Source organism: Littorina saxatilis, linkage group LG8 (genome assembly GCF_037325665.1).
Source record: "Littorina saxatilis isolate snail1 linkage group LG8, US_GU_Lsax_2.0, whole genome shotgun sequence".
Lineage (NCBI taxonomy): Eukaryota > Metazoa > Mollusca > Gastropoda > Littorinimorpha > Littorinidae > Littorina > Littorina saxatilis.
In genome coordinates, this window is record NC_090252.1 from 19,489,425 (window position 1) to 19,515,386 (window position 25,962).

The 25,962-nt window shown below is 38.5% G+C and overlaps 1 protein-coding gene across 1 annotated transcript in view; it reads left to right on the forward strand.

Annotated features, from left to right (window-relative positions):
* Nucleotides 1–25,962, forward strand: part of LOC138974212 (uncharacterized) — a 188,014-nt gene that overhangs the window by 19,318 nt on the left and 142,734 nt on the right. The window contains exons 10-15 of the mRNA XM_070346935.1: nt 4,014–4,141; nt 4,609–4,758; nt 10,449–10,610; nt 19,278–19,396; nt 20,752–20,896; nt 23,881–24,043. Coding sequence (XP_070203036.1) covers nt 4,014–4,141; nt 4,609–4,758; nt 10,449–10,610; nt 19,278–19,396; nt 20,752–20,896; nt 23,881–24,043 — 867 coding nt within the window. The remainder of the gene's footprint in view (nt 1–4,013; nt 4,142–4,608; nt 4,759–10,448; nt 10,611–19,277; nt 19,397–20,751; nt 20,897–23,880; nt 24,044–25,962) is intronic.

Genomic DNA, 25,962 nt, shown 5'->3' on the forward strand with positions numbered 1-25,962 from the left:
TTTATCTCAAAACCAGACATATTCGCAAACGTGCGGAACAAATCCATCACTACATTCACATCATATGTGTCTCTTAAAAACAATGTTACATCGTCGGCATACAACACAATCTTCAAAACACAACTTAAATTTCCCACCGTACTACGTTTTAACACAATACCTTTAATTCTATCATCGGATCTAACCGGTATTGCCAATAATGTTATTGCCAAAACGAAAGCCAATGGAGAAAAAGGGCATCCTTGCCTAATACCAGTGTCCGCCGTAAAATGATCACTTATCCAACCAGAATACCCAACACAACTTTTACTTTCGTTAAGAGAATCATTGCCAAATCCAAACTTCGAAAATGCATATTACATATAATCCTTAAAACCGCTGTCAAATGCTTGTATAAAATCGACTGCCATAATAGCACGGGGCATGTTGGATACCCTAGTCAGATCTACAACGTCGTCAAGTGTTCTTATTAACGATGCAACTGATCTTTCTTTCAAAAAACTTGTCTGATCTTTATGTACAATAGAATCAACAACACGACACATTCTGTTTGCAAACATGTTGCCAACAATTTATAATCAGAGTTTGTTAACGAAATGGGTCGCCAATTTTGCAATTTTGTTTTCGTTAATTCTTTTCCTTTTTGAATAAGTGTAATTAGGGCCAGAGATTGTGAATGTGTCAAACTTCCCTCTGCAAAGGCAACGTTGAAGGAATCTACCACAACACATTTCAACTTCACCCAAAGACATGTAAGAAATTCTATAGACAGGCCATCAAGACCCGGTGCTGAACCATTATTAAGTTGCTGAAGAGATGCTGTTGCTTCGTTTACAGTTACAAGACCTTCACATTCTTCCTTCTCTTCCTCTCGTAACTGTGGAACTTCACAACCCTGTAAAAACATATCAACGTTCTGTGACAATCCATGATATATTACTTTCTTACTATACAAATATTCTAAATGCTCCTTTTGGGCACGTAAAATGTCACACTGATTACTTAAAACTTGGCCGTTATCCAATTCCAATTTATTCATAACTTGAGAATTTGCTCTCCTTTTTTCCAAATTAAAAAAAAAGTCTCCTTCTTCTATCCATTTAACTGTTGCTCTCATAATTGCACTTTGTGTTTTTATATTTAGTCAAGTTTTGACTAAATATTTTAACATCGAGGGGGAATCGAAACGAGGGTCGTGGTGTATGTGCGTATGTGTGTGCGTGCGTGCGTGTGTGTGTGTGTGTGTGTGTGTGTGTAGAGCGATTCAGACTAAACTACTAGACCGATCTTTATGAAATTTGACATGAGAGTTTCTGGGTATGAAATCCCCGAACGTTTTTTTCATTTTTTTGATAAATGTCTTTGATGACGTCATATCCGGCTTTTCGTAAAAGTTGAGGCGGCACTGTCACGCCCTCATTTTTCAACCAAATTGGTTGAAATTTTGGTCAAGTACTCTTCAACAAAGCCCGGGGTTCGGTAATGCATTTCAGCTTGGTGGCTTAAAAATTCATTAATGACTTTGGTCATTAAAAAATCTAAAAATTGTAAAAAAAAAAATTTAAAAATTATAAAACGATCCAAATTTACGTTTATCTTATTCTCCATCATTTGCTGATTCCAAAAACATATAAATATGTTATATTCGGATTAAAAACAAGCTCTGAAAATTAAATATATAAAAATTATTATCAAATTTTTTTTTTTCGAAATCAATTTAAAAACACTTTCATCTTATTCCTTGTCGGTTCCTGATTCCAAAAATATATAGATATGATATGTTTGGATTAAAAACACGCTCAGAAAGTTAAAACAATGAGAGGTACAGAAAAGCGTGCTATCCTTCTCAGCGCAACGAATACCCCGCTCTTCTTGTCAATTCCACGTGTTCTGTGAGTTCGACAGCTACTTGACTAAATATTGTATTTTCGCCTTACGCGATTTGTTTCTTTCTCAAACAATTCCCACTTTAACCGTACTAAATCACGTTTCTCTTGTACTGAATCATTCTTGGGGTCAGTGCCAAGGATAACGTCGCACTCATTCAGTTCCCCATACAACTGCACTATTTCATTTTGTGTCTGTCTTGCTTTGTAAACACTGTACGTCATGGTTTCATCTTTCATTTGCTATTTCAGGAGTTCCCATTGTTCTTGGGGAGCCATCAGCTTATTGTCATACAAAAATGTGTCTATCAATTCATTCATCTTGTGCACAAAAACAAGATCTTTTAGCAAATTATTACCAAACTTCCAGTAACCGGGACCCCGCTCAAACTGTGAACATCTAATCACAGTTTGAATACATCTGTGGTCGGAAAACGGGACAGAAAACATGCTGCAGTCTAGCATATCATTAAACACAGTCATAATCACTCAAAAACACGTAATCAATTCTTCTTGCAACGAACTGGTTCCTTCTGGACCAAGAATATTCTTTAAGTTTAGGATTAAATATCCGCCATCATTTTCAGGGTGGTTTTTTCAACTCACAATATCCATATCATTGTTCAAAACCGTGTTAAAATCCCAACAGACTACAATACGTTCACAGTCGATGAGGTTTATGTCTTTTTGTATCTTCTCTTTCTTTCTTTCTTTCTTTCTTTGGTGTTTAACGTCGTTTTCAACCATTCAAGGTTATATCGCGACGGGGAAAGGGGGGAGATGGGATAGGGGAAAGGGGGGAAATGGGATTGAGCCACTTGTTAATTGTTTCTTTTTCACAAAAGCACTAATCAAAAAAATGCTCCAGGGGCTTGCAACGTAGTACAATATATGACCTTACTGGGAGAATGCAAGTTTCCAGTACAAAGGACTTAACATTTCTTACATACTTCTTGACTAAAAACTTTACGAACATTGACTATATTCTATACAAAAAACTCTTAACAAGGGTAAAAGGAGAAACCGAACCGTTAGTCGCCTCTTACGACATGCTGGGTAGCATCGGGTAATTTTTTTCTCGTCCTAACCAATATGGGACTCCCCCTAACCCGCGGGGGGTTTGTATCTTCTCAAAAAAGACAATCTTTTCTGATACTGAATTTGGACCATACATATTAACAGTGTAAACCTCACCCAACTCTGTGTTAACCTTTACTATTAACACTCTGTCTGAAGTCAACACACTTTGCCATTGCTGCTGAAGCTTTTAGTACTTCCTGGGAATTTATATATGTGACCCTCCACCACAGAATGAGTCGGATGTCACCTCGCAGGGTTCTGCGCTAGGCCTTATATACGTCCGGGGGGTGTAAGGTATCAGAGTGAGGATCACCTTAGTCACAGGCTTATAACTCAACCAGTTTTTGCTCTTTTCCAAAACGGGTTTCACCACTGGATATACCTTGAAAATCTCTTTAAGAAAATGTAAACATATAAAAATCCAGAAAAGGTGAGATGCGACTCATTCCGTGGTGGAGGCTTGTAAGAACCCCATTTGAATTTGCGTGAATGTACAAAGTCCGTTCAGTTACGTTCTGTAAACTACCTTGTTAGCGCCCATCCCCATTATGCACCAATGCCAATAGCAAGAGAGGGAGGGTGTTAACTCTGTACGATACCGTGTGCACGATCAGTTCATCGTGAGAAATGGCCGTATATTTGGTCACTTGGAATACAAATATTATTGGGAGATATGTTGGTGCAAAGATGTCTACCCGCTTACTCTGTGACGCTAACACGTTCGGATGTGCTTCAGCGCCTTGTCATAATGGAAACTGTAATCTTACTACAAAGATCCTTTTACATCATGGTTTTTAAACAAATCCACATATATATCTCAAATCAGAACTGAAAATGATGACTCAAGGTCGGTATTAGCAGTACTTTGGTCCAAATGTGAGGGGTGAGCGCTCACAAGGTATAGTACCCTATACACGGTTTTTGACCCAAAGTAGAGGCTGGGCGTTTGCTCGATACTGGGCGCTTACAGTGTAGTTGACAGTATGTGCTTAAGGGTCACAGCTGAAATGCAGTGAAGCAATACATACTATAGTGTTTCTGTTACAGAATGAAAATAGCATTTACGAAGAGAAGATTAAAGCTGTACAATATGTTCCCACGAAAATGGAACAATGGAAACTACACCTGTAAGAGCTACACTGATGGATCGAGCAGAATTGGACTGATAACTTATTGTAAGTTGCAGTGTGTGTATGTGATTGTAGTTATGTGTGTGTGTGTGTGTGTGTGTGTGTGTGTGTATGTGTGTGTGTGTGTGTGTGTGTGTGTGTGTGTGTGTGTGTGTGTGTGTGTGTGTGTGTGTGTGTGTGTGTGTGTGTGTGTGACATATTTGTTGTATTGTTTTGTCAAGAAGGCCAGCAATGAGGGGAATTCAAGGCTCGAACCCACATCCCCCTCCCGTCGCCCCTTGTCACTTCTAGTTTTGATATAGGTTGTAAAACCAGGTTTATTACAAATTATACTTAGCAGATTTGATGACAACAAAAATATAGCTATAAGTATGTTTGTGTTTCAGCGCTTTCAGTCTTGGTCGCGGATTATCTTTGTTCATGCTATGCAGTGCGTTTAGTATTATTCTGTGAGTTTCACGGCTTGACTAAATATATTATTTTTGCTTCAAGCTACTTGTTTTATTTTCCAGGGGGAGTCACCATGTTATCACCAACAACACAGTATGCTATTGCCGGCACCGATTCCAGGGTTTGGTGCCGCATGGTCGTGTCAAATCAAAAAGTAGAAGTCTTTTGGTACAAGATGTCTCGAAAACGCAATCCGCCACAAATTAAAACAAGTAAGGTTATAAATTATTAATTAAGTTATGTGCAAAAATGTTATACTATCCAAAGTTTAGCCTACGGTTCTTAGGAAAAAAGTATTGAAAGGAAAATATTTGATCTCAAATGTATATGATGACTAAAGGCAAAGGAATAGGGATACATATATTGGCAGTCCTGTTTTTCAAAGAGGAGTAGATAATAATAATAATAATAATAATAATAATAATAATAATAATAATAATAATAATAATAATAATAATAATAATAATAATAATAATTGTCAGTAAGTACTGGTGTCACATGACTGATGTGAACCAGTTGATTGGCTAATGGCGATGCACTAAAACTGTTAGCGCACTCTTGGAGTGCGCTAACTTTTCCACAGAGCGTATTCTTCCGCCCTTTGCCTAAGCGAGACTGTGCACTTATCCTCAGAATTAATTAATGACATGTAGCTTATATTCTCCACAATACCAAATGACCATACATTCCCTGCTTCTCAATTAAAGCAGAAGTGTTTTGTTTTTTTCTGACAGATTGCATGTGCCTGTGCCACAGTGCTACTAATCTAAAATAGAAGCCGCTGTGTTTCATCTAATTTTCGCCGACTTGCATAGATTCTTCTCATATGCCGTGTTAGTGGCATGTAGCTTATCATCCACATTACCAAATGATGAGTTAGTATACAATTCCCAGCGGCTAACAGAAAACACAAGTGTTATTCCGATAACGTACCAGCCAGACCAGTTTGGAAGACTGACTCGATCGACTCTGTCATACGTAGCAGACTATGTACACTGAAATACGACTGCATCAGTTCAGTAAATGAATGGTTTCCGAATTATTATTTCAAGGCAAGAACAATCGTAATCGAAAACGTGTAGGGTTCAGAACGTTCTTACCATATATATATATATATATATATATATATATATATAAGACTTATTACCTCATGCGTGCAGACTCAGTCAGTGCAGACTACAGTGGTTCGATTGCTCTTGCCTCGCACAGTAGCAGACGACATAAACCCCGCTCAGCAAATTAACATGTTGGGCAAATGTGAACTAAAAAACGATGGGGATATAAAACATGTAGGGTTCAGAGCATTCTTACCGTTCATATTTAGTATCAGACTCCCCGATGAGTGGAGATACAACACGAGAAATATGCCACATTTATTTTGAAAATGTGCAACTGTCGAATCCTTCGACTTCGAGTCAATTCACGGGGAGTCACTCCGCACAGTCAATCCGTCGAACCTCGACTGGAGGTTTCGAATCGCAAATGACGAAGAGTACAGTCCTTTCTCCGAGTTCAAATGAGGTCTCTCTGAAAGATCATCACTGTTCAGCTTAACGCTACACTGGAATTTACCAACATAAATTAAAATGCGTGTGACGAAAGCACGACACACTTGAGACACCCCACACAAAAGTAGATCTTACTGTACACTGACGACCTAAGCACACAGTTATGCCTATTCAAATACGCGTAGCAAAATGTGCGTTTGGAATCTTCTTTTTTCTATGGCGGTACCGACAATATCGTTATTGAAACAATCCCAGTGCACTAAGGGATTTATAGAGCAAATCTCGAAAATAATTATTGAACTCAGCGCTATGCGCTTCGTTCAATAATGAATTTTCTCGATTTGCTCTATAAATCCCTTAGTGCACTGGGATGTCTCAATAACTTAAATAATAATAATAATAATAATAATAATAATAATAATAATAATAATAATAATAATTGTCAGTAAGTACTGGTGTCACATGACTGATGTGAACCAGTTGATTGGCTAATGGCGATGCGCTAAAACTGTTAGCGCACTCTTGGAGTGCGCTAACTTTTCCACAGAGCGTATTCTTGCGCCCTTTGCCTAAGCAAGACTGTGCTCTCATCCTCAGAATTAATTAATGACATGTAGCTTATATTCTCCACAATACCAAATGACCATAAATTCCCTGCTTCTCAATTAAAGCAGAAGTGGGTTTTTTTTTCTGACAGATTGCATGTGCCTGTGCCAGTGCCAGTGATCTAAAAAAATAGAAGCCGCTGTGTTTCATCTAATTTTCGCCGACTTGCATAGATTCTTCTCATATGCCGTGTTAGTGGCATGTAGCTTATCATCCACATTACCAAATGATGAGTTAGTATACAATTCCCAGCGGCTAACAGAAAACACAAGTGTTATTCCGATAACGTACCAGCTAGACCAGTTTGGAAGACTGACTCGATCGACTCTGTAGCAGACAACACAGAAATACGACTACATCAGTTCAGTAAATGAATGGTTTCAGAATTATTATTTCAAAGCAAGAACAATCGTAATCGAAAACGTGTAAGTTTCAGAACGTTCGTACCATATATAAGATTTATTAGCAGCCTGCCTCATGCGTACAGACTCAGTGCAGACTGCAGTCGTTCCATTGCCCAGGTTGGCAGGTAGCCTAGCAGACGACATTAACCCCGCTCAGCAAATTAACATGTTGGGCAAATGTGAACGAAAAAACGATGGGGATATAATACGTGTAGGGTTCAGAGCATTCTTACCGTTCATATTTAGTATCAGACTCCCCGATGAGTGAAGATAGAACACGAGAAACATGCCACATTTGTTTTGAAAATGTGCGAACCGTCGAGTCCCGCTTTGAGTCAATTCAAGGGGAGTCACTCCGCATAGTCAATCCGTCGAAGCTCGACTGGAGGTTTCGAATCGCAAATAATGAAGAGCCTTTCTCCGAGTTCAAATGAGGTCTCTCTGAAAGATCATCACTGTTCAGATTAACGCTACACTGGAATTTACCAACAGAAATTAAAATGCGTGTGACGAAAGCACGACACACTTGAGACACCCCACACAAAAGTAGATCTTTACTGTGCACGACCTGACCACACAGTTATGCCTATTCAAATGCGCATTGCAAAATGTGCGTTTGGAATCTTCTTTTTTCTATGGCGGTACTGACAATATCGTTATTGAAACAATCCCAGTGCACTAAGGGATTTATAGAGCAAATCTCGAAAATAATTATTGAACTCAGCGCTATGCGCTTCGTTCAATAATGAATTTTCTCGATTTGCTCTATAAATCCCTTAGTGCACTGGGATGTCTCAATAACTTAAATAATAACGGGCATTTATAAAGCGCCTTATCAGAAGTTCAAAGCGCGTGACAACAATACATGTATACAAAATTCATACAATCACTCTCAGATTCAAACAACACATCATGCACATCTCACATCCCTAGACTCTATGCTAAGGAACTATCCGTAATGTTGTTGGGACAAGTGAGTTTTCAGATTGGACTTAAAAGATGAAATGGATGGAGAGTGACGTAATTGAAAGGGGAGTGAATTCCATAACTGAGGGCCATAATACGAAAACGCGCGGAAGCCATGAGCCTTGCGTTTAAAGCGACCTTGACGGAGAAGTCGAGCATCATCAGAAGAACGAAGGGTGCGAGAGGGAGTGTAGAGGGAGACCAGTTCCGAAAGATAGGCAGGTGCAGATTCAGAGATGATATTGTAGCAGAAGCAGGCAGCTTTATACCTAATACGTTCAGACACAGGAAGCCAGTGAAGTTCTTTCATGAGAGGAGTGCAGGGTTGTCGATGCTGTGCTCTGAAAATGAGACGTGCAGCAGAGTGTTGTACTTTTTGCTAGGGTTGGAGAGTGGAGTCAGGGCAGCCTATGAGAAGGGAGTTACAGTAATCTAATCTAGACATAATGCAGGATGTAACGAGAGTTTTAGTGGCATCAACAGTGAGAAATATTCTTATGGAACCTATTCTTCTGATCTCAAAGTAACATGTCTGACAGACTTTTTTGATGTGTTGTTTCATTGAGAGGTGGGAGTCCATGATGAACCCAAGATTCCTAGCACTATCAGAGAAAGAAATGTCACTAGAACCTACTGTGATGGAGGCTGGAAGGGAAGTGGTCGAAGAGGAAGCTCCAGATAAAAGAAGGAATTCAGTCTTGTCATCATTTAACTTGAGCATATTGTTTGTCATCCATGATTTAATATCTGAGGTGCAGTTTTGGAGAGTGTGCGTCAGCTCTTGGTCTTCTGTAGGCTTGCATGCTTGTTGGAGTTGTGTGTCGTCTTCAAAGAGGTAGTGATTGACTGCGTGTTGCTTGATGACGGCAGAGAGAGGAGTGGTGTATAGTTCAAATAAAACTGGGCCTAGAACTGATCCCTGGGGAACGCCGAAACAGAGAGGAGAAGGAGGAGATGAGAGATTATTGACAGACACATACTGACTACGGCCCTGTAGATATGAACTAAACCAGTGAAGAGCGGTAGAGTGAACGCCAAAAACAGATTCGAGACGAGAGAGCAGAACAGAGTGATCGATCGTATCGAACGCAGCTGAGTTATCCAAGAGAAGCAGAACTGATAGGTCATCATTATCCAGAGCAGAAAGAATGTCATTCACAACACGAAGCAAAACAGTCTCGGTGCTGTGGCCAGCCCTATACGCTGACTGAAGAGGGTTGCAGAGGTTGTTGGTTTCAAGGTGGGAGAGAAGCTGACTAAGCACTACTTTTTCCAGAATTTTATAAATGAATGGCAAGTTGGAAACAGGCCTATAGTTTTTCAACTGATTTTTGTCCAGAGCATTGTTATAGATATTATTCAAGCATTGTTATAGATATTATTCAAAGTTGTAATGACAAGCGGACGTTTTCCTATAATGCGAACAAAATGACTTACCATAAAACTGGTACGATCCACCAGTTCATGATTTCCACAAAAACAAAAACGGTTAAAGGCACAGTGCAGCTTACAGCCTTCGTTTTGCGTTTTTGTTGCAGCTGAGTGCATTTACAGTTCAAAAATCCTCCTATGGTAGTAAAACAATCCCAAAACTACCCAACGACGACATCTGTGAAGCTCGACAGTTTCTTGATAAATTGACCTAGTTATTACGTGGTGTTTGGTCGGAGTTCGATTCAACTGAATGATTCCGGCCTCCATTTTGTTTTACACAAACTCATGATGATGTCTGACATAGTTTGCTAGTGACGTGTCTTTTTGTGCATGATGTGGTGATCTACCTGATCTAAATTTAGATCCAAAAATAGGTCAAGACCAGCCGGGTCCGAGTACGAAATTAATTCGTAAATAAATCGCAGTTCTTGACTCTTTGGGTGCAAGTCAATGACACTTAGTAGTTCTTCTAACGGATAGCTGCCTGAGGTATGACTAAAAGCCCCAGGGGCTCCGTGCACCTGGATTTGACAAGTTCAGTACCTTTAACATTTGACAAACAAAGCTACCAACTGTTATGATTTAAACGTAGCATGGTACGTTTTAAGACAAATTGCTCTGCTGTTATGCCAAGCTTTGGATTGCTACGCTCAAACACAAAATGTATAGGCAGGCCACTGTTTGCTCTTTCTTGTGAGTCCTCGTACTCATTTCTGATTATCATTCCGTGAAGCGGTCAGATTTTGTGTTATAAAACATTGACCAGAGGAACTTCAGACACTCATTATTATTGGCCATTATTTTTTTTCTTCTAAATATTTGTTTAATGTATATATTCTTGCTCAAAGTAGCCAAACTGTCTATGTGCGAATAAATGTTAGACACTGCTACACTAAAACACCATTTGCTACGTTAAAATCATAAAAAGGAAATTGAAACTTGAGGTTTTACTTGACAAGAACTGATATCGTGTTTGTTTTTCAGGCGACAAGTACAGTATTGGCTATGAGCGAGCTTTGGATGATAAAGCTAACTATCTGGAAATCAAGAACGTCACGGAAAGCGATGCTGGCAATTACTCATGCAAAGTGGAACATTTGCCCGACGGACGTTTCAAAACCCATGACATTAATGTCATTGTTTTAGGTGGGTACTTTACTTTTCAAACATAGAACATGCGAAGAGAGTCAAACTTTCGTGTTGACTATTTAAAACATTTGCCCCCCTCTCCCGCCTCTTTTTTTTTTAAGAGCACATAACCATCTCATTACATTGCATTGTCATAGCCATGGGGGAGGGGGGGGAGTTCACAAAGTGTATGTATAGGCATATGTGTAGCGAGGCTGAATATGGTGCATTTACAGGTTACCCCATACCCCTCTTCCTTTTAAAAGCACCAACACATGTGTAGAGAGTCAGAATTTCAAGTTGACTATTGGAAGCCCCAGACCCCTATTTTTAAGAGCACGAAGCCATTTCCCTACGTTGCATTGCAATACCCAGAGGGTTAATTCACAATCCATATGTAGACATGTGTAGAGAGTCAAAATATTATGACAGTCCACCCCCTCTCCCTTCCTTTTAAGAGTACCAAAACATGTGTAGAGTCTCAATTTCAAGTTGCCTTGTAGAGACGCATAACGTCACGATAGTCTGAAGCTGGCAATGCGACGGAAATATCAAATAACTTTTAGAAGCACATAATTGAGAGTAGTTTGAAATATGTTGTGCTTTTTTCAAGATGTAACGGTTCTTCTTTTTCCACAAGCAACTTTTGTGTTTGAATAGTAAATTTCTAAGATTCACAAAAGTCCAAAGAGTTTAGCCGTATTAGGCGGATACTTTACCAGCCACTTGTTAAAAATGCGTTACATTTGGTATGGAAAAGGATCATGCTATCACAAATGCAATCTGAAAAACGCATTGCACATAGACAAATCATACGCACAGTCAACAGCCAATCTTTCATCAATAGAGACGCACAAAATAACGTTTCTACAGTTTATGTACACAACTTTAGGAAAACAGAGGGTTTTGAAATGATGCAGTGATCAGAATGTGAACCGGGTGAAGGTGAAATGGGTTAAAGATACCGTGAGTTCTATGAGTTCCTTGGTTGCACCGTTGGTACTTTGTTGTATTCCACAAACGGGTGTCTCCAGTCTTAGAGACCTAGTGCTTGCTGCCGGCAAGCCGAGAACATTTTCCCTCTTTATCTTTGCTGCGCTGGCACCAAAATCCCTCCGCGAGGGGGTGTTTTCAGACACATCGTACGGAGGGTGTCTTGTGTCCAGTCTCCCTGGGCATTCTGCATCAATCCCACGTGGATCCTCACTCGGTCCGTCTCGCTCGCCCGACACCAGAACTGTTAATAACATGTTGATTAGAACTCATGTTCATTCATGTCACTGACGTAAAATATCTCACCCAAACCAATCGAAACGGCACAGCCACGTTTAACATTGTCACTTTATTTCCGTTAATATATCTTAACATTACTGAAATCAGTAATTAACGTTAAGTCCTTCTTATAAACCAATGGCTCTAAACGGAATTCAACACATAACAGTGAAAAACGTTTACATACACAATTTTGTCGCTCATCATCCAACCATGTAAATTGTCATTAACATAGTGAAGCACGTTACAATCAGCCAAAAAGTAACTGTTTTTACAGGAACAATATCCAACATATTCATTAGGCACGCACTGACCATAGCCCGTCGGGATTAAACACACAGGAAATCCAATGTCCAATCGATACATTGACGCTCACACACTTGCTGTTTCTGTTCGAAAAAATGTGCTTTTGAAACACGAGTTCCTGTACATTCACGTGCTCACGTGTTTCACTGATACCACGAAACACTGCCACTGGGAATCCACTGGGTGTGTGCGTGCAGTCTGTTAGACAATGTCATGCTCGTGATACAAACTAATGTTTGTTCAATAATTTACAGCAAAAGTATTATTATGACAGCATTGCTTTACAATGCTCAAGTAAAGAATATGCAGCGCCCTTAAAACGGCAAGGGACTATCTGAAATGTTCACTTTTAAACGTTTGAGTACATTTTGTGTTGTACCTAGAATTAAATAAACATATGTTGGAATATTATGCAATGCCCTCATTTCCACTCGTATATTAAAACATCACTGTGCATGCTCCGATACAGGTGTCTGTATGCGCTTATGTGTATTGAACACAACATAAAAGCGGAGTCAGAACACTTTCCGTTTTGCCTGATTTTGATAAAAAAAACAAGTCGCGTAAGGCGAAAATACAATATTTAGTCAAGTAGCTGCCCTTTTTCAGCAAGACCGAATACTCGTAGCAATGTCAGTCCACCGCTCATAGCAAAGGCAGTGAAATTGACAAGAAGAGCGGGGTAGTAGTTGCGCTAAGAAGGATAGCACGCTTTTCTGTACCTCTCTTTGTTTTAACTTTCTGAGCGTGTTTTTAATCCAAACATATCATATCTATATGTTTTTGGAATCAGGAACCAACAAGGAATAAGATGAAAGTGTTTTTAAATTGATTTGGACAATTTAATTTTGATAACAATTTTTATATATTTAATTTTCAGAGCTTGTTTTTAATCCGAATATAACATATTTATATGTTTTTGGAATCAGAAAATGATGGAAAATAAGATAAACGTACATTTGGATCGTTTTATAATTTTTTTATTTTTTTTTACAATTTTCCGATTTTTAATGACCAAAGTCATTAATTAATTTTTAAGCCACCAAGCTGAAATGCAATACCAAACCCCGGGCTTTGTCGAAGATTACTTGACCAAAATTTTAACCAATTTGGTTGAAAAATGAGGGCGTGACAGTGCCGCCTCAACTTTCACGAAAAGCCAGATATGACGTCATCAAAGACATTTATCAAAAAAATGAAAAAAACGTTCGGGGATTTCATACCCAGGAACTCTCATGTCAAATTTCATAAAGATCGGTCCAGTAGTTTAGTCTGAATCGCTCTACACACACACACACACACACACACACACACACACACACACACACACACACACACACACGCACAGACAGACAGACAGACACACATACACCACGACCCTCGTATCGATTCCCCCTCGATGTTAAAATATTTAGTCAAAACTTGACTAAATATAAAAAGATGTTTGGATTGTTGTTGAGGTGTTAAAGTTGATATTTTGTGTTTGTGATATCAGAGACTGAAACAGACAGAAGAGAGAAGAAAACGTATATGTAGAGGTTACATGCCGAGTCTCAGTGATTATCAAAAATAATGGTCGAAGTTAGCGGATCATGAAAAATGCGAGCTTTAGCGAGCTTTTTCATGACCGCGAACTGAGACCATTATTTTTTATAATCACTGAGACGAGGTGTGTAACCTCTTTATTCCTCCTTTCTTCAGTTATTCAAAGAAAAGAGGAGTTTTTTTGCGAAAGTTTGATCGAATCCTATTCTCTCAACCAGTCAACCTGCGCAGGCGATCGATTAATGCGCGGTTGTATAGTTCCGTGCAAATCATTCCATTCTGTTAACACTTCTTGTCAGTTTTCCTATTTTGGGCTAAAATCAAGTACACAGATATGCTGTTATTCTGCTGTGGCGGCAAAGGCAGATATTGTGTGTTCTGTATATGTTTTGGTATCGCTTAGAATAATGTTTTTTCGTCAAATGGGACTAGCAGACGAACTTTTGCACCCGTGTTCCAACGTTAAAAACTGTATGAAGTTCAGTTTTCTGGAGAAAATAGTGTATGAAACCCCTTTATGTTGTTTAAATTGATGAGATGTGTGCATTTGGTTGCGTGTGATCTGTTTATTAAATGAAATATTGTTGAAAACTGACCGTCGGATTGCAGTCTGTTGTCGAAGGAACTGAGTGAAAAGAAGGGGAACTACTCTTGTCGCTAGACAAAGTATGAGTTACTTGCCTTGGGAAATTGCTTGTGATGAACGGCTTGACGGCACGGCAGATGAGATTCAGAAAACAACCGAACTCATGGATTTTCATACACTATTTTCTCCAGAAAACTGAGATTCATGTGTTCAGGCCTGTAGTTGTTAATTTAAATGCTGTATGTTTGTATTGTTTGCTCCAGAGATGTATACTTCGTACATTAGAGCGTTCGGAACTTTTCAGTCGCAAAAAGTAGTACCGAAACAGAACAACCTCTCAACCCATTGCACTATCGAGGATTCAGGCTGTTGCTGGGTCGTTATTTGTTTGGTTGCTGGGTCATTATCGAAAAATAACTACCCCTACAAGTTAACAGAAGTAAAGAAGCAGAGGGGGGAATAAATCAATTTTCTGACCTGTGATTGTGACACCTGGCTACCTCACGTAATAACACATAGCATTTTGCTTGAGTTCGTGTCAACTGTGTTATGATTTACCTGAATTAAAATTGTTTAAAATATGAACAGTTAATGAATTGTAAATATAAGATAAAACTAATGAAGCTAGCAAGATTTGTAGCCCATGTTATGATTTTAGTATGTTAGCGTTACATCTAGTTCCTTTATTGGTATGTATATGTATGTAACTAGAGGAATACCCGGCTTCGCCGGGGTGAATCGCGAGACAGAGACAGACAGCGTGGCGGTTCACCACAATCACCTTTGAAGGCGAAGTCCTGTCAAACGGGATTGAGAATTTTAGAGCTTATTTCTTAGCCCTATATTATCTGTTGTGGCTTCTCAAATGCCAGAACATACAGACAGACAAAAGCCGCTAGACCCCATCACAAACAGAACTCTATAATCCACAGGTGTTGCTTACACACACACACACAAACACACACACACACACACACACACACACACACACACACACACACACACACACACACACACACACACACACAGAAGCCGTATATATATATATATATATTATATGGGTGCGTCTCAGAATCTCGTCCTCTGTTTGTGACATTATCACCAAAAGTAAAATCTTCCCAGAAAACGTTGATAATACTATTTACACACTTCTCAGGGTGTACCTTTTCAGTTTAAACAAGAAAAAATATAACATTGCCTTTAGTTTGCCATATATTGAGCATTATTTGGACTATGTGTGCAAAATCACCCGTGTAACATGGAAACAATAAAAGACAAAAAACCTGCATTTATAAGGCTGAAAACGACTTTTATTCAGTTATTATTGTTGAATCACAAACCATTATAGAGTTCAATATGAAATGACTACATGCAAACAACAAAATAATGTTTTTTTAAAGTTCCATGCATTCGTCAACATTTCAATAAAAAAATGAAAATTAATTAATGATATCCCGATCAGAACATGTTGATACATGTTATTCATTCAGTCTTATTGACATTTAACATTCACAATAGCATATATACAAAGATTTGTTGCTCTAAGACAAAATGTTAGAAAGTTATCCCAAAAGAATGCAAAATGGTCACCGATGTAACATGGAAACCTCATTTTTGTAACAAAGAAACGGTTATGCTTTTTTCCACAAACTTTACTAAATGAAGCTGATTTTGCAACCAGATTCTTCTTAGGAAAAATGCCAAACACTAAAACAGGAACAGAAAGAAAAAAAAGCTGGACAAAATCAAGCAAACTTTGCCCCCAAAAAGAGAAACATTAATGAAAAGTTCATCACCGACGTAACTCGGAAACGAACAACCAGACATGTATTATAAGGTTTGACATGAAGAATGCAAATGTTCAAAAGTGGTTCATTCAATTGTTAAGGCATTGGTTACATATAGAACAGTTGCCACTTGCAGTTAATTAATTTATTTTAAAAGAAATAATGCCCCCTGGCATTGAAGGTGGGGTCACGAATCATGGTTGCATCAGATGTAGGGACTAAGGAAATATCATCGATCCCTGGAAAGCAATAGTAGTTCCCCTCCGGTTTCCTTCGAAGGAACGTTACCACCAGTTCATCAGGTCGAATCTCTTGCACCTGAAACATGCAAGTACCTGCGATTTCAACTAAAGATTGATGCAATATGTGTACTAGTTTCACTAACATGAATTTGTTTAATGTCTATCAAGATTTTGATGCATCCACATTCACTGGCTAAAAACAAAATAAAGTAATTATTTTGTTCAGACTTACCATTCCATTGAACATTAAACTTTTACAATTAAAGAAAACATTGACACTTACCGTTCCTTTAAATGGATTTCGGAAATTTAATTTTGATCATAATTTTTTATATTTTTAATTTTCAGAGCTTGTTTTTAATCCAAATATAACATATTTATATGTTTTTGGAATCAGGAAATGATGTAAAATAAGATGAACGTAAATGTGGATCGTTTTATATAAAAAAAAAAAATTATTACAATTTTCAGATTTTTAATGGCCAAAGTCATTAATTAATTTTTAAGCCACCAAGCTGAAATGCAATACCGAAGTCCGGCCTTCGTCGAAGATTGCTTTACACAAATTTCAATCAATTTAATTGAAAAATGAGGGTGTGACAGTGCCGCCTCAACTTTTACAAAAAACCGGATATGACGTCATCAAAAGTATTTGTCGAAAAAAAGAAAAAAACGTCCGGGGATATCATACCCAGGAACTCTCATGTCAAATTTCATAAAGATCGGTCAAGTAGTTTAGTCTGAATCGCTCTACACACACACACGCACAGACAAACAGACACACACACACACATACACCACGACCCTCGTTTCGATTCCCCCTCTATGTTAAAACATTTAGTCAAGTTTTGACTACGTGAAATCGAAAGAAAAACTATTATTAACAAATGTTTAGCCTAATTTTTCACTTCATAGAATATCATAGCAGCAAAAACTCACATTTTCTTAAGAACCTTGGGTGTTGATCACTGTCGTAACAAAATCACAGACTTCGGAAACATTCTCGAAATCTTTCTTCGCTGCTGGAAGCTGAACTATTTCTCTCTGTAACTGCGCATGCGTAGTCACCCGCACCTCTAAGTCACTACGCGCAAAATAGTTCTAATCTTTCTTCAAAACTCTGAACATTATTTGCAAAACCGTTCACCATCGTAACGGAATTTTGAAGAAGCATGTCATATTGCGCAACTTTCAACTTAGTTTGCAGGTGCAATTTTGAGAAAATAATACTTAAATAACATTTAACTTAGCGATTTTTTATGCCCTTTCATGTCAAGATCGTGTTGAAAATGAATATGCAAATTCTAAAGTTCAAATTTAGGACTTGTTGCTGTTGCACGCGTGTGGAAACATATGTTACGACAGTGATGGCAAACTTTCAAGCGATTATTTCGTTTAAAAAAACAATTCTGTGGACAAAATAACATTTCAACTGTAAAGTACACTTAAACCAAACACACATAACAAAAATAGCAGTCCTTGGACATTCTAAACGATTCTTGTAGTGAGGTACAAAACTAGTTGATGGTTCATGTCACAGATCAGACCTCCATTTTTCACGCATTTAATCATTTCTTTCGCAAAAAAACCTTCATAATAATCATGCAAAATACTCAGTTTTGTTTGTACTATTTCTTTATTCATTTTACTTCTCAAACCTACCAATATCATGATTTAAAATTCAGTATGTTTCAATTGTGGGCTAATTTGATTATGGCACACACAAAAGGATCAGTTTCTGAGATGCACCCATATATATATATATATATATATATATATATATATATATATATATATAGATACATGCTTTTGTTTTGTGTTTTTTTACAAAAGATGCATGGCAAAATGGTATTGCCAATTTATTTCGGCTGTATATTATCGTTGTCCGCTTAAAGTATACATGTTATCTGTCTGATTTCTTACCTGATTTTGTTAAACATATTTTTGTTTTTGTTTTGTTTGTATGTATGGAAGTGTATATTGCCAATTTATGTTGGTTGTATAGTGTTGTTGTATTTGTCCACTCAATTTGTATACATATATTAACTGTCTGATTTGTTACCTTTTTTGTGTGTTAAATTTATATCTTTGTTTCAAAGCCCTCTGGGCCCAAAGCAATAAAATACTTGACTTGACTTGACTTGACTTGACTTGAATCACATTTTAATTAAATCAAATGCAATGGCGCTGTCAACTTACTGTTTGAAAACAAAACTATAGGATCGTATCAGACAGATGTCTTTCTTTTTGTGTTTATTTTATTTCAGATAATGTTATCGGCAAAAAAATCCATGTGTCCTTCTGCTGTTGAGTCGAAGGGGAAAACAGGTTTTTAGTTGGGCTACTTATTCTGATAGATTGTGTATGTACAGAATAGGAACAAGAGACTGCAGGTGACAAGAACAAGATAACAATGAACATTTACTCATCAAAACATGACCCCCCGCGGGTTAGGGGGAGTCCCATATTGGTTGGTACGAGAAAGAATTTGCCCGATGCTCCCCAGCATGTCGTAAGAGGCGACTAACGGATTCTGTTTCTCATTTTATTACCCTTGTTAAGTGTTACTTGTATAGAATATAGTCAATTTTTGTACAGATTTTAGTCAAGCAGTATGTAAGAAATGTTAAGTCCTTTGTACTGGAAACTTGCATTCTCCCAGTAAGGTAATATATTGTACTACGTTGCAAGCCCCTGGAGCAAATTTTTGATTAGTGCTTTTGTGAACAAGAAACAATTGACAAGTGGCTCTATCCCATCTCCCCCCTTCCCTCCGTCGCGATATAACCTTGAACGGTTGAAAACGACGTTAAACACCAAATAGAGAAATAAAAAAATAAAAACACGAACAATAAAAACACGAATTGACCGGTGAGTACATGGTCATTGTTATCTTGTTTATGTTTGTACAGTTTGTGTTTTGACGCGTACTGCGTTTTGTTTTCAGAGCTGCCCAAGATTACAAACAACCTTACCTTCGAACCTGACACGCCAAAGGGGGGAGACAAGGTGGTCTTGAGATGCAATGCTAGCGGCAAACCACGTCCAACCTATATGTTTACAAAGGTAAACTGACACTTGACCTAGGATTCCATACGATTTTGCCGTATGTTGTACGCATGCGTGGTTGTCTTGAATACGATCAGTACAGTCAGTGGAAAACAAATACAACAAGAACAATTCCAATGCTACTTTTCTTCACAAACGCATCCTGAAGCCGATCCTGTATTTTGACACATGATTAGTTTTTGTCAGTTAACATTGAAAGAAGCATTTGTTTAAAAATGTATTGGTAAGCTTAATTAACGATGCGACGGATGCGGGTGAAGCAAGTTTGAATCATGGATGTTCAAATGATGTGTGGAGTACGCTTATTTTTCTGAAAATACACCACGTTTGTTTGAGAATACTCCAAATGCAAAACAGGGGTTCCCAGGTCTGTGAAACACATTTACTTGAGTGTATCTATGTCGTGAGATTCAACAAACCTGCTTACTAGTTCGATGTGTGTAGATAGTTTTGTCTAAACCTCAGCCAGGATGCATTTGTAAAAAGGTTTAAGTGTACCTCAGCCACTCGTAGAAGTTCAACTGAACTAGATATGTTTGTCTTCGTGCATTTCTTCTTTCGTTGTATTGTATACGTAAATATGTTTTATTGTTTGTATATGTGACGTTTTTTTCTCTTCTTCACTTGTTTAAATCAAAGTACATTATTATGCTGACTGAACCATTCAAGTAACTCTCACTGTTCACATGTTTAACCAAATTGTTTTTCTCATGATATCGCAGAAACTATGTAATTCTAACTTTCCAAAAGTGAAACTCCAGACTGTGCCTTATTGAGCTTCACGGTGCAATCACATATTGATTAACGTTCATTTGAAACTGTGAAGTTATTATCGTAGATTGACGCCCAACCTAAGCCTTCGTTTCCCACGGAGCCATTCAAGCATGTCGTAAAATATATGAACTATGAACCCAGTCTGTTTTTAGACATGATAAGAACGCCCTATCAGTATGCTAGTGTCCTTGGAAATGTCAATCACCGGTGTTCGCTAGATGCATTCAGGTTACTGTTCAGACTAATGACGAGCAAAGTTGGATATGTTAACAAAACGAGGACCCAAAGTCTTGTTGTGGGGCAAAGGGTGTTGCAACTTAGGAACAGAATCATTGTTTATTGCTTTCAAAACTATGCTCGGTTCATGATATACATGTAAAAGAACAGAACCTGTTGGAAACGGGTGTCAACAGAGACAATGATGAGGGAATAGTACTTAGATGATCTATCACCGATTGATTTAGAATGTCTAGCAGTACCTATTGATATGGTGACAGGATTAGACCCAAAACAGTACCAGTGTATTGTGGTGATGACATTATTAGACCTACAACAGTACCTTTGTATTTTGATGACAGGGTCATCAGAATCTGCTGATGGAACCCCAAAACAAAGAAACATACATCATCGAGAACATGAAGCCTGAAGATGCGGGGGTCTATATGTGTAAAGCGACAAACATTGGTGGCTCAGCCACTACTGTCGCTCAATTGGGATACAAAAGTAAGTACCCTGCTTCGTTGTTTCATTCAGGTCGTATGTCAGTACTGGGGCCGGGTAGCTCAGTTGGTAAAGACAGACCTGGAAACACGATTTTGCCGTGTTTTGTCGAGAATACGATCCGTACGGTCAGTGGACAAAAATACGACAAGAAAAATTCCTAGACTACTTTTTCTCACAAGCGTATCATATCCCGAAGCCGATCCAGTGTTTTGAAACATGATTACTGTTATTGCCAGTAGACATGGAAATAAGCATTTGTTTTACATGTATTGATACACTTAATTACCGGTGCGACGGAATCGTGTGAAGCATGTTTGAATCATGAATACGCTCATTTTTTTTCTGAAAATACACCAATGAAGTTTGTTTGACAGGACGGATGTTCCCATGTCTGTAGAGCACTGCACTTGTGATCCTAACGTCACAGGTTCGACACCCGTAAGGGACGAACACGGGTCAACGTTATGTGCAGACTCAGAGACGTATCCATGTCCCAGCCCTATGTCACCACAGTGGCACATAAAAGACCTCGGTCATTATGCCATACGTGCAGGTGACTGCATGATTACACCTAAACACGCATACACCTGGGTAGCGCGACTCTTGTTTTTTGGTTTTTTTTTCTGTTATATAATACATTTTCAGCGGGACAATACATAACAAGTTAATTAATCCAACGCTCGATAGACAAAGGCGAGAATTTACAAATTACCAATTACAGTACTAGTTTTCAGCACAGCACCATACAGCGCATATATAAATAACTTTACATTAACAGCACAATACTACTAGTTATCTATATTCTTATACACAGTTCAATTTTACTAGAAATTTCGAAGTCGAGCTTGGTTCTGAAATAAGATCTTCATGTTAGTTTTTGGACTTCCGTACTTAAACTGGCTTATGCACATTTTCGATATCAATATAAGGTGATTAATTATGAAGGTTTTCTCTCTGGGGATATCACGTGTGAAATACCCCAAAAGAGCCTCTTCGCAGCTTAACTTTATATTTTTGCCTGTACATTTAAATATGTACCCTTGACATTCCTGCCATATGGGTTGCACTGCTCTACACTGCCAAAAAAAGTGCTCGATGAAGTCGGTTTCGTTACAATACTGACAGAGATTTGTTTGACGAATTCCCATCTTATGTAGCAAAATTTTGGTGGGATATATATTGTGTAAAATTGTCCAATGCAATAGACGAAGACGGGTTTCTGTCGAGCATTCGTTAGCTAATTTCCAGTGTTTATCTTCTAATGTAATATTTAATTTGTTCGACCAAAATCCAGCTGAGCTTGGCTCCTTTATCTCATAATTTAACATCTTTAGGCGAATTTGGCGTGGAGATAATTGTATAAATGGCATATGATCAGAACGGGCCTGACCCGTATCACGCAATAATATAGCTTTAATGGCAGTCTGTATTGCATTATATTCAAATAGGCGAGACTGTTTATATCCAGTTCGTTCACATATTTCCTCAAAAGAGTACATGTCGTTATCGTTAAAAACATATTTAACAACGCATATTTTAGCCTTTATCCAGACATTCATGTATAGCGTTTGCTTCCTGTACCTTATATTTGTATTATTCCATAAGGTTTGATTGCGTACACTTATCTGCTGTTCATTACTGCTTATTTCTTTGATCTTGTGTTTATTGTTTAGCCAGGTGATAAAAGCTTGTTTCCAGAAATATTGCTTTATGGCACCTAGTCCTTTAAGGGACGAACACGGGTCAACGTTATGTGCAGACTCAGAGACGTATCCATGTCCCAGCCCTATGTCACCACAGTGGCACATAAAAGACCTCGGTCATTATGCCATACATGCAGGTGACTGCATGATTACACCTAAACACGCATACACCTGGGTAGCGCGACTCTTGTTGCTGCTAGCTTTCCACTGGGAGTAAGCGACCCACAATTTCCCAGCATTAGGAACAATAGATTTTTTTTAACATAGAACAAATGTTTGCCTGTAGTCAGTTACAGACAAAAAATGCAGCTTTATATCTTTAATGGTGATGAAAACATGAAAACATGAAGTTCCATTTTGTTTGCGTTTCTTGCCCCAAATGCACGAAACGATGGCAGACAAGAGGCGAAGCCATCAAGGCTCACGTAAGAAATCGACAAACAGTAACAGAAAGAGCATAGGTGAAACTGTGCAAGAAAGCGAGACACTAGATCTAGATATGTCTGTCTGCATGTAGCCTACTTACAGGGACACGACTGCCAACTAGTCTCGGCCCGCTCAAAATAATAATGACCGAGACTTTCAGTACTTCCTTCGCGTGACGTCTAACCCTCTTACGTCATAATGTGACGTCAATGTAATGTGACGTCTTCAAATTTTAGAGTTTCTACCACAGATTTACACACGTACGCACGCACATACGCACGCACGCACGCACGCACAGACAGACAAAGTTACGATCGCATAGGCTACACTTACGTGAGCCAAAAATACATATAGGTTACACACTTTCGAGTCCTGGATAGCTGAGATATTAACCAGCTTAAGAAAAGATGTTCGCCGAGAGAAACGAATGTCGTAGAATTGGCCATTCTGACGGGCTGGACTTTGGTCGCGTTTTACATTTGAATAGGAGTAAAATATGCCTTTGTTGCCTTCAAATATACAATTGTTGCAGATAAAATGCGCAGCGTATACACTACTTAAGAGACAAAGAAACTGATGTAAATAACCAGTCGTCTTTTATTGACAGACGTTCAACTTCACGTATGGCAAGCAAGGTAAGTACAAGGTGCTAATGTAACAAGTGCCAAAGTATGCATGTGTGGCGGAGGAGGCACATTTGAACAAAGTTTGCCTTAGGTAAATAAAGTGTTGTTTGTACCCAGCAGTGTATCTGGGTGGGATTTCCTGCTATGTACGTTGCCTTTTGAAGGCTATTGTTGGCAAAAAAGTAGACGAATTTGAACAAAGATGTTCTGTGACCTGTGTGTGTTACAGCCAAGCTGACGATCTTGCCCAGCGTCCAGGCTTACATGCATCACATGTTGAAAAACGAAACACATATAGTCCTCTTCACTTGCCAGGCTCCAAACCTGACGACGGAGCAAGCTGAGCTCATGTGGTTTGGTCCAAACGGTCATATCCGTGAAACCAAAGGAGAGTAAGGAACACTGTGCATTTGTTGTAATGTATGCATCTCTGCAGTGTGCGTTTCGTAGAAACTCTCACAAGTCAACAACCTTAGACTGTATGGTGGTTTAGTTCTTAGAGCAGTGGACGTGAGTGTCATCTTTTGGTAACATTGGGTCAACATTTTAGCAGATTTTGTGGAGGTCTAAAATTGACTTTGTTCAACATTCAAGAGTGTATATAGGTTTCTTCGACATGCAGACTTACACACTCACACACACACACACACACACACACACACACACACACACACACACACACACACACACACACACACACACACACACACACACACACACTAACACATAAACACACACGCAGGCATTCATACGCACCAAAACATTCATGCACACACATACACATTCAAACACACAAACGTGACACTTATAATAACACACATACAATGGAATGTGGAGACAGTTGTTATCTTGAGGTGTGTGGTGTGTGTGTGTGTGTGTGGAGGTGGGGGGAGGACCTTCCAGGCCGGAAAAAAAGTCGGCGGGGTGCAATTTTCTGGGAGGCTGTTTTAGGTGATAAGATGAAGGTGCCCAAAGTCTACATTCCCAAATGTTGTCATACGCGTTCAAGGGATGCCTTTTCACAAACTTGAAAAGGTGTTCTTTTGACCCAGTGCAGTACCGCCAAGAACTATGTGTGAACGTTCTAACGTCAACTGGGAACGGGGACAAGGACGTATGTGTGTGTGTGTATGTGTGTGTATATGTGTGTGTGTGTGTGTGTGTGTGTGTGTGTGTGTGTGTGTGTGTGTGTGTGTGTGTGTGTGTAATGTTGGTCGAGCAGTCTTATACTGTGTCCACACTTCTAATTAACATTAAAATTTCAATAAGAGTTTGAACACTTCTTGCAATGTTTTCGTTATTATTCACTGAATATACAATCGTACAATGTGTCAGGTTTAATCTAAAAGTGCTTTCAAAATTAAAGAAGTTCGGTTTATGCAAATTAGGTAACTTATGTTGGATGGGTATGTGTTTGGATTCAATTAAAACTCCTTTACATTAATGTTAATGACATTACACGACGTCGGCAAGGTAATGTCATTAAACGGATGTTTCCTAATATTTCCATATATTTTGTTAATGACAACATATCCAGTTGTTCGCAAAAGTTGAGATTCCAGAAAGGTGACGTACTCATTTTTCCATCATATAAAGATAAAACAATTCGTTATTATTTCAATTCGGAAGCATAGTTATAAATAAATCAGTTTGTTCCTTATTTTCATAACATTAAAATTAAAACACCAAGAAAAGATTTAAAAACGATTGAATTGCACTCTTTTAATTGCGTGAATGCAAATAAATGCATAGTACTGTCATGCACATAAAATCTGTGCAAAATTAAATGCAATTGGTGAATGCAAATACGGTCTTACATTTAAATACTTCGCCAAAACCGGCTGAACCCGTCTCGGTCGTCTGGTTTCAGTTCGCCAAGTTTCATTAGTATTGATGATTTAATCTGATCTCGGGGTTTTGTGATGCTTTTTTTCAGGTCATTAGACCAAATGTTATGATATTAACACGACTTGTTTTTTTTCTGAGTAGACCCAAAACAACAGAGAATTAAAGCAAAAAAAGCTCAGTCCGCCTTTGATGACTCCTTGAGTACTCGAAACCAGACCACCAAGAATAGCAATGGTTACAACAGTGACCTTTATCTTACACCAGTAGTTTGGAATTGATTTGCAGAAAGTAGTCACTGCAGCCACACAGCAGCACGTGTGTCTAGCATAGCTCTACTCAAACAAGGCTTAAGCACATACTGCCCTCCTAACTGAACTTAAGTTCCCCATTCTGATATAGTAGTTTTGCAAGTTATTTCAATATTTTCCTTTGGCTAAATTAAGATTTTGTTTTTAACACAAAC